General features: G+C 39.8%; 1 protein-coding gene across 1 annotated transcript; it reads right to left on the bottom strand.

Annotated features, from left to right (window-relative positions):
* Positions 1-8,539: 8,539 nt before the first annotated feature.
* Positions 8,540-9,896, bottom strand: LOC105951050 (protein BONZAI 3-like). Its single transcript, XM_088817530.1, has 6 exons — positions 9,861-9,896; positions 9,569-9,715; positions 9,421-9,466; positions 9,245-9,321; positions 9,009-9,146; positions 8,540-8,732 (listed from the first exon to the last, which is right to left on the bottom strand). Exons 1-6 carry the CDS (start codon positions 9,894-9,896, stop codon positions 8,694-8,696), a joined length of 483 nt encoding a protein of 160 aa, XP_088673656.1. The 3' UTR covers positions 8,540-8,693.
* Between the last annotated feature and the right edge of the window lie 741 nt (positions 9,897-10,637).

Raw genomic sequence — 10,637 nt, 5'->3', positions numbered from 1 at the left:
TCGTTACTAATTGTTTTTTAATCTATTCTTTGCATTTGAAGTAATTAATTGATGTTGGTTTGGTTTATGGGGTGGGTAAACAAAGGTTATAATACATTAGTATGGAAGATTGGCAGCAAAACAAGGATGGCGCTTTGATTCCACTTATGATCATAAAGATGAAAATGGAGAACCTGTTCCTCTCTCTCTCTCTCTCTCTCTCATGTTTCATTTTTTATGGATGAAAGTAGGTGGCATTCGCAGAGTTGTTATCCCTCAAGGATATTGATATGCATAATTGGGCCAATCCAATGGGCCTAGAAATTACTTACCTACTGGGCCACGAGCCCAATATCGAAGACCACTATCACCGAGGCCCAATCACCTTCAAGTAAGGTTTGGGCCCGACAATCTCAACTAAACTATAAATAAAGGTTTGAATTCATTCCTTAAGGTAGGTCTTATTAACTGAGCAATACTATAATATGTATTCTCTGGACTATTTCTATGATCAGCACGTCTGACTTGAGCGTCGGAGGGGTTTCCGCCGGATCAACCCCCGGCTTAGTTCATGTGTTCTATGATCGCAGGTACCTCAGGATCATCAAGTTGTCAAGCTACTGATTTGCTTTGCTCTCCCATTCCGTTTTCTACACCACCCTAGGTGAGCTACATATTAACATCATCATTTTGGCGTCGTCTATGGGAACGATGCAAACCAGATCACGTAGCCAACGAGATCCTCCTGAGGCGTCTGCTCGGAGAGAAAATGACACAACCAACGACCTCCCACCTCGTGGAGGCTCTGGCTTGCCACCTCCTCCACGTCCCATGGATCCGCCTCGCGAGGTTCAGGTGATCCCCCCTCGGGACCCACCACTCGCCGATCCACCACTCCCTACTCCTCGAATGGTTCAAATAACCGAGGATGCGCTTCAACGCATGATAGCAGAAGCTTCAACTCGCGCTGCCACAGAGGCCGTGACCCAATATATCGCCACGATGGGAGCAAATGCTCCCAACGCGATACCAGCACCTGCTCCACATGTGGAGCCACCTATGGCACCACCGCCATCGACTCCCTGGGGCTTACATCTGCCCCCAAAATATTTTGCTCGCCAAGGGTTATCGACTCCCAGGGGGCTTACATCGCCCCCAAAATATTTTTCTCACCAAGGGTTATCGACTCCCTGGAGGCTTACATCGCCCCCAAAATATTTCGCTCGCCAAGGGTTATCGACTCCCTGGGGGCTTACATCTGCCCCCAAAATATTTCGTTCGCCAAGGGTTATCGACTCCCTGGGGGTTTACAGTGCCCCAAAACATTTCATTCGCCATGGGTCATCGACTCTCTGGGGGTCTACTTCCGCCCCCCTCGAACGGTTCAAATAACCGAAGAGGACATTCAACATATGATCGCCGAACCTTCAACAAGATCAACTTCTACTTGCTGCTCTAACGGTTCAGATTACCGATAAGGACCTTCAGCGTATAATCGCGGAGGCTTCAACTTGTGCTACCACTGAAGCAGTGGCACGATACATCATCATAGCAGGAGCCAACGCTCCTCCTCGTGAGGCCCCACTGGGTCCTCAACATGATCAATTTCTACTTACTTTCCGAACGGTTCAGATAACCGAAGAAGACCTTCAGCGTATGATCACAGAAGATTCAACTCGTGCTGCCACTGAATCAGTGGCACCATATATCGCCAAGTTTGGGCATCTCACCCCAGTGGTTCGTGATCGCCTCATCCTAAATGGGGGGCTATCCCACCCTAAAGTTGGGCATCTCATCTCAAGGGTGGTACATCCACTTACCTTTCAACCCCAAGGGGTTTCACATCCCATCAAGTGTTTCACGTCCCTACTTCAAAAACAGAAAAAAAAAGGGTCTGACGCGCACGCGCGAACCAATGGCACAACCGTGCGCATCTACCTCAGACCATAGGTCTCGAGCGCCTCATCCTACAGTGGGCAGTTATCCCCATCCTAAGGTTGGGTATCACCCTTACCTTTCAACCCCAAGTGGGTTCACATCACATCTCAAGAGACGAGTATAATCTCCCTACTCAAAAAATAGAACATCCCCAAGGGGGTGCACATCCCATCTCAAGGAACGAGGATAATCTCCCTACTCAAAAAATAGAACATCCCTAAGGGGGTGCACATCCCATCTCAAGGAACGAGTATAATCTCCCTACTCAAAAAATAGAACATCCCCAAGGGGGTGCACATCCCATCTCAAGGAATGAGGATAATCTCCCAACTCAAAAAATAGAACATCCCTAAAGGGGTGAATATCAACCAAAAAAAAAGGGGGGGGGGGGGGGGTAAAATCGCGCACGCGAGACCCCAGAAGAAGATGAAGAAAAAAAAAAAAAGAAGAAGAAAGAAAAAGAAAAAATAAGAAGATGAAAAAACAGAAGAAGAAAGAAGAAGAAAAAAGAAGAAGATGAAAAAACAGAAGAAGAAAGAAAAAGAAAAAAGAAGAAGATGAAAAAATAGAAAAAAAAAAAAAGATGAAAAAAGAGAAGAAGAAAAAAGAAGATGAAAAAATACAAGAACAAGAAGAAGAAAAAAGAGAGTAAAAGAAGAAGAAAGAAAGAAGAAAGAAGAAGAAGAAGAAAAAAGAGAATAAAAAATAAAAAGGAAGGAGATGCAGCCGAGCCGCGCGCGCGAGCCGAGCCAAGCCGCACGCGCGCGGCTCCATTAAAAAAAAAAAAAAAAAAAGACAGGGAGGCGCGCGTGGCGTACACGCGCGCGTGCACTGCACGCGCGCCAGCAGTAAAAAAAAAACAAAAAAAAGGGAAATACGCGCGCGCCTTCCCATGCACGCGCGCGCGCCTCCCAAAGCCACTTGGAGCGCGCGCTCACCTAATTGGGCACAACTTTTGCTACTCTCCACCGAATTGCGCGTAGATTTCACCTCGCTTCACCAAATCGCGCAAGAATTTCAACGCGCTCCACCAAATTGCGCGAACTCTCCAGCGCGCCTCATCATATCGCGCACGCGTTCAAACGGATAAATACAAATTATTATTTCTCCACACCACGCCAGCAATTAAAGAAACACTACAACACCGATCTACTCTCGACACGATCCGGTACCCTTTTCGAGAGTGGGGGGCTTGCGAGACAACTCCCACTAGGAGACCACTCGCTCCGTCCTACAACCCGCAGCGAGACAACTCCCACGAGGAGCCAACTCCCTCGGGTCTACGAAACCATAGCGAGATAACTCCCACGAGGAGACCACTCGCTCCATCCTATAACCCGTTGCGAGGGAACTCCCACGAGGAGCCAACTCCCTCGGGTCTCATAACCACAGCGAGATAACTCCCATGAGGAGCAAACTCGCCCGGTCCTACAACCAGCAGCGAGACAACTCCCACGAGGAGCAAACTCGCTCTGTCCTACATCCCGCAGTGAGACAACTCCCATGAGGAGCAAACTCGCTCTGTCCTACATCCCGCAATGAGACAACTCCCACGAGGAGCAAACTCGCTCGGACCTACAACCCCTTGCGAGGAAAATCCCACGAGGAGCAAACTCGCTCGGACCTACAACCCCTTGCGAGGAAAATCCCACGAGGAGACCACTCGCTCCGTCCTACAACCCGCAGCGAGACAACTCCCACGAGGAGCCAACTCGCTCGGTACTACGAACCCTCAGCGAGATAACTCCCACGAGGAGCCAACTCGCTCGACACTACAAATCCGTTGCAAGGCAACTCCCACGTGCAGCCACCTCGCTCGATAATAAGACTCGCTGCGAGACAACTCCCATGAGGAGAGAAATCGGTCAGAGCGACATCAATCCGCACACTCGTCAGTCGCGCGTCATTCAATGATTCTACAACTTCGCTGCGAGACCACTCCCATGAGGAGACAACTCGCCTGAAACTCACTATATAATCGCAAGCTCAAGTAAGCACGATTACAACCCTAGGAACACTTAGAAATATTATGGGAATCTATATAGCCTGGCCAGCTTGATTACTCAAATTTATCTACTTGTTTTCGATGGGTCCTTCATTAAAACGTGGACACGGTCCAAACATACTTACGACCCACGAGGTCTAACAAAGGGCACGATCCCCATATAAAAATCTTGAGAGACTGATCCCCTCCTCAAGTACATCACGCACAAGGCTATATGTAAACACATACAAGCAACGCGTCACAACATTGACAATGTCGATAAATAACAACTCTCACGAGGAGAATACTCGCTCTGTGCTACTGCATTATCGCGAGACAACTCCTGAGATAACTCGATCAACTCTATTACCCCGCGACGAGACAACTCCCATGAGGAGATAACTTGATCCGAGCTATTACATCGTCGCGGGACAACACCGACGACTCAAGTAACTTACATCGCGACAACTTGATTGCGCTACGCGCCAACGCGCCTTCACGCCCCTCCGACACACGCTCCGATGCGTTTTCGCACACCATTAGGCCATACGCCAACGATCGACTTCTACAAATTTTACTCTCGACACGATCTGACACCCATTTCAACATGGCCCCCACATCGAATCGAGAGTGGGGGGCTTAATGATATGCATAATTGGGCCAACCCAATGGGCCTACAAATTACTTACCTATTGGGTCACGAACCCAATATCGAAGACCACTATCACCGAGGCCCAATCACCTTCAAGTAAGGTTTGGGCCCGACAATCTCAACTAAACTATAAATAAATGTTTGAATTCATTCCTTAAGGTAGGTCTTATTAACTGAGCAATACTATAATATGTATTCTCTGGACTATTTCTATGATCAGCACGTCTGACTTGAGCGTCGGAGGGGTTTCCGCCGGATCAACCCCCGGCTTAGTTCATGTGTTCTATGATCGCAGGTACCTCAGGATCATCAAGTTGTCAAGCTACTGATTTGCTTTGCTCTCCCAGTCCGTTTTCTACACCACCCTAGGTGAGCTACATATTAGCATCATTAGATATCAAAATACATCCCACCTAATGTATGTAATTTTCTAGGATCTCTCTCTCATGTTAAATTGTTTATGCCCTATTACTTGTAATCTACGAATTTGAGCAATGAAATAAGGAGGGAAGTTTGTTGAGAATTGAGATTAGTGAGTTATGTTGGGGGTCTCTATATATATTAATTAGTTGATGTGTGGTTGGTTTGCAGTTTTTTGAGAGACAGAGGCTATTCACTACAATATTCAATCCAACACCTCTGTCTAGCCAATGGAGAAGAAGGCTCAACCAACCTTATTATGGATAATCATCTGAGCTCCCCAGCCTCAGGGGTCACTGACTTTCATCTCTATTTCATCTCCGTAACCAGTGGCGGATCTAGCTATGGTCTAGGGGGTGCAGTTGCACCCCCTTGATTTTAAACAAATAGTACTGTTATACATAAAATTACCAAAAAGGCTATTGGTTGAGGTGGTAAAGATATTCTCCTTCCATAAATAGGTCGCGGGTTCGATCTCCCCCCCTCTCAAACTCTGATTTATTTTTCAAATCTCAACATTTTCACATTTTTTCACTTTAAATAATTCCACAATTCACCTAAAATCTTTAAATAATTCCACAATTCACCTAAAATTTATAAATTCTAAATTTTTTGTCCACTATTTTTTCAAATCTTAACATTTTCACATTTTTTCTCTTTAAATAATTCCACAATTCACCTAAAATTTGCCTAAAATTTGTAAATTGTAAATTTTTGGTCAACATCAACCCTCATTAGGAGAGTTGGTACCTAGCCTTACCAATAGGGTAAAAGGTCTAGGGTTCGAGTCCCCCCTCCCATACTTCCCCTTGTAATGACTTGAATTACTCCAAAAAAAAAAAATTTTTGGTCAACTATTTTTATAAAGTGCTATTAAATTTTTTTTTTTTCTACAATTTCGAACCCCCTTGGCAAAAATCCTGGATTCGCCACTGTCCGTAACCAATTGTGAAAAACCCGATTCTCAAGTTAAGACATAATTCTCTTGAAACATCAACTGAGAAATTTCTAGACAAGAAAATGTATCTTCTCAAAAAGGTTAGTATGTGAGAATGAAATAATTTTTTTAGTAAAGTTGCACTTCATTGCCATGCTCAAAGGTTTATGGTAAATGGTTGTGTTGATATTTTCTATTGATCGATCAAATATGATTAAATCCTCTCAAAGACCTAACGAGTCCTAGGGAAGACCGAGAATCCAGAATGTGTTCAATTCCTTATATGGTAGAAACACACACACATAACTAATGTTGTCGAGTAACTCTCATTCTAAGTTATAATTGCGCAACGAACCCTCGAAGAACAGAACGTAGAAAGCCGACTTCAACATGAACATGGGAGAATCCTCGGCAATTCAAGATCCCTGATTGGTTCATCAACAAGAAGAAGGATTACAAGGCTAGAAAGTTTTCTCAATACTCTAAACATTTGTGTGCGTGGACATCGATATCACACATACTAGACTGTTGGTATCTCCAATAAAAGGTGAGTGTCATTTTTTTTTCATTCTATGTATTCTTTTATTTATGAGTAGTTTTATTTGGTTTTATTTTAAGTTTTAGACTTCACTATAAATTATCATTCTTGCTGCAATTCATCAATGTCGGAAGGCTTTAATCTCCAAAAATAGCCTTTTTGACAAATTTACTATTAACAGCCAAAGCCAGGATGTGATCCGAGAGAACTCCGTAATCTCTCGCTTTGTCCCTAATATACTAACTTTTCATAATTAAGATTTTATGTTTTCTATGATCTATTTACAGAGTTTTTTTTAGCATATCGAATAACAACTTAACATGTCTGTGATCAGGAAATAATTTAAACAGTTAGTTCATGATAATAACTAAAAGATAGATATCGAGACAATAATTACAGGACAAAAATAAAACTGAAATTGTTCAAACCATAAGTAAAAATAAAATACTAAATCTTTTGTAAATTAATATACACAGTATTAAATAAAAAATATTCTTGTATTGGTAAAAAATATCAATCTCTCTAAAAATGTATACATTTAGATTATACAATATTATGTTAATATAAAACATATACCAAATACAAGGAGAAAATAAAAGCATTAGTTAATCTTGCAACACATGCAAAGGGTTTGTTCCCTTTTTTGCATGTCTAAAAAATCTCATTGCAAGTGTACTTTTAAGGGTAATATAATAAAAGTTTATAGAGAAGCAAAATAAGATATTTCACATCTTTCCCAACTGACATCTCTGTTTGTTTGATGCTACACCCGATGAAATACATCGGGTGATTATTAATCGTTGATTTGCATATAATCAGACACACACCCAAGTGTATGTGTACTTAGTGGGAAGTTATTTCACCACATCAACGGTTAATAATTATCCGATGTATTTCACTAGGTCTAGCATCTCAAAGCACTACAAGAAAAATGAATTTTAGTGACAACACAAGTTGTCACATTAGATCATAAAATTGTCACAAATGAGATTCAGTGTCAATATAATGTTGTCACTACGTTGTCACTGATTCTGTGTCGCTAATGCTCATTGGTGATAACTTACAAAATATTGTCACTATAGATTTTAGTTAAAGTGACAACATTCATGTTGTCACTTAAGCAAGAAGAGTGACAACTTGATTGTTGTCACTAATAAAATGAACCTAAAGTGACAACTGAAATATTGTCACTAATAAAATGAATCTAGAGTGACAACTTGAATGTTATCACTAGTTAAATGAACCTAGAGTGACAACTTGAATATTGTCACTCATTCACTACAATTTGTGAAGCATATATGTACCCATTTATGTTTGCCCTGAACACGAAACAATAAAAGAAATCAAATATTATAAATATAGAGACACTATTTGAATCAAAATTTCCTCTACAAATCAAGACATATAACAACAAATAAAAAATATATAAAATTTACCAAAGATTTTTTCCTTACAATATGATTTGTAGAAAAAAAGTACATACATGGTAAACTAGCTAGTCTGGTCAGTAGTAAACCTAACTATAATCAGACAAGAACTCCGTAAAATGCAGCAACAATACAATCGATAGCATTTCTTTCTCTTCCCTGCTTCTTTTTATCAATTGAACCTGCTATTTGCAAATTATATATTTACGCTCGAATAATAAATGTATTGTTTAAAGAAGCACTACAAGAAAAGACACTTTTCGCAAGGAAAAAAGTTGTCACAATATGTGCCAAATTTGTCGCTAAAACTTATTGTAACAACAGATTTGTTATCTTTTGTTTGTCCTTTAAAGCTCGACGCTAGAAGTTTAGGTGACAAGTTTTCTACATTCGTTACAAATGTATTGGTAACGACATAAGGTTTGTTACAATATCTCTATTTATGGTAACAACTTGATCCTCACTAAAACTATTTCGTATCGTTACAAGAAATACATTCGTCACCAATAGTCAAATTTGGAGTAATATTTTATATATATTTGTAATAACAATATTCGTTACAAATACCTTATGTGACAATTTTTATCCTCACAAATACTCATAATTTATTAAAAAAATATATATTTTTGCTACCTATATAATTCTCACAAATACTATATAAATCTTTATACAAGCTTAAAATATAAATATAAAACACGATAAATTTATAATTACATCCTTATACAAGCTTAAAATATAAGATACATCATGTTTTATTGTTTTTTTTTTTTAAAAAAAGGACAATTGATTGGTCAAAACAAAAGTAATTTTCTCCAACATCATGTTGCAATATCCACCATTGTATTTATTCCAAAAACCTGCAGACACAAGTACAATTCGACTGTATCAGAATAATTTTAATGATACACATTACATAATGACATACATGGAAATTAAGAACTAATATCATGAGAATAGAACAAATATTTTTAAAAGCACTGATAAGAATTCAGAAGATGATATTTAAGCAACCACTAAAGAAGCAATAAGAATTTCAAGCAATAGCTAGCTAGCCTAGATAACATTCATCTTAGCATCTAAAGTTTAGGTTCTCGGTCCTTAACTAAAATAATATATTAATATATACTAATTACCTCAAAATCGGATAAACTTCCATTCAAGTTGAAACCGTGAGATACTGAAGCATTGGGTATTCTTCCACCGAATCCCCAAGCAGGAAAACGTATGTCTGAATCGTAGAATTGTATCACCTCTCCAATCTCCATTATTGCCTACAAACGAGTTTTTGCATTATTTAACATATATACCCCAAATAAAGATTGAAAAATATATTTGCACCAAAAATGTCATGATTGCTCAGATGTGTTACCTGCTGATAGACGTTTCTTTGACCTGAAGGATCAATGTAATGCAAAGAATTTGCATTTCTCGGATTTCCATTTGAAGCTGGAAAAAATATTGGAAGGATGAACACTATTAGGAAACTTCTAGAACCATCTAGAAAGTGGAAAAATTCAAGATTATGTGGAAGGCGGGGTTAATTACCTATAAGACATAACAATGTAAGTTGCAATTTTGAATGTAAAAACTGCTGCAAGAAATAAACAATGAGCAATCCACATCATCCGTGCTCAAATTGTCAAAATAAGTTATCTAATAGTGCGGTATCAAAAGCAATTTTTACTAGTTCTACCTTAAATTTTCGCTTTGCCAATTGCCATTCCGGCTTTTGTCCAATTGCCGTTGCGGCTTCGCCCAATCGCCATTGCGGCTTCGCCCAATCGCCGTTGCGGCTTCGGCCAATCGTCGTTGCAGCTCTGCCCAATCGCCGCTGTTGTTGCTACTTCGCCCAAAAACTATCTTCACCAATGCTTAAAGCAACAACTCGACCAGCTGTACAAGTATTAATAGCATTCCATTAGCATGGTAAATGGAATCATGTGAATACAAGAGTGAGACATAAATGTCAAGATATTTCAAATAACCATATCACTAGAAATTTCGTACTGATTTCCCACCATCAGGTAAGCTCAAGCTCTTGAATTTCTTATTCCACAACTTTTCCCGTGTTTTGTAAAAAAATCCTTGACAAATTGTCTAACTCATCAATAAAAAAACACTATCAATATCTCTCATGAACATAAAACCTTATTCACCAACTCAACTTCACTTACATAATACAGAATAACAGGAGAATAAATTCCAATCCCATCATGAAATAAAAAAAAAGGATCATACTACTTACTAGATTTTGTTCATAACAAAAAAAATTATTTCTTACAAAATGTAATCGATAGAAGAAACAAACACCAAAGAAAAACAAACACTAAAGAAAAACAAATAATCAAAAAAGTTTTGCAAACTTGCAGCACTCCATCTACGTTTGTTAGGTTGTGGAAATAGAGAAATCCTAATGTGCTTAGGACATAAATATTACATTTGATTCATAATCCTTAATAAATTTAAAATTTCTCAATTTAATTTTATGAACCAAATCCAGTTTAGGGTATTTTCAGCAAAAGCCCTAAAATGAGATTGAAGATGGGGGAAAGGGAAAACAAGATAGAGACCTTACCTAAGATAATAGAAGGCTCGGCTCCTTCGAATGCCACAAACGAAGGCCAACAACGGCGAGAGAAAGAAATCGAGCATCACTCTGGTCATTGTTAACAGCAAAAGCCCTAACATGCGATTGGGCATAGGGAAAACAAGAGAGAGGCCTTACCTAAGATAATAGAAGGTTCGGCGGCGGCAAAGGTCAC

Source organism: Erythranthe guttata, chromosome 4, assembly GCF_056151865.1.
Source record: "Erythranthe guttata isolate IM_541 chromosome 4, IM_541, whole genome shotgun sequence".
Lineage (NCBI taxonomy): Eukaryota > Viridiplantae > Streptophyta > Magnoliopsida > Lamiales > Phrymaceae > Erythranthe > Erythranthe guttata.
This window is presented reverse-complemented; position numbering and strand designations above follow the sequence as displayed.

What these genes read in the sequence shown, in the direction of transcription:
- LOC105951050 (XM_088817530.1), bottom strand. Translation starts at nt 9,896, where the DNA reads ATGGTGGGAAATCAGTACGAAATTTCTAGTGATATG. An exon ending in AAAGAAACGTCTATCAGCAG is followed by an intron (nt 9,147 to 9,244) that starts GTAACACATCTG and finishes ACTCGTTTGTAG; the next exon opens with GCAATAATGGAGATTGGAGA. An exon ending in GAAGTTTATCCGATTTTGAG is followed by an intron (nt 8,733 to 9,008) that starts GTAATTAGTATA and finishes TTGTGTCTGCAG; the next exon opens with GTTTTTGGAATAAATACAAT.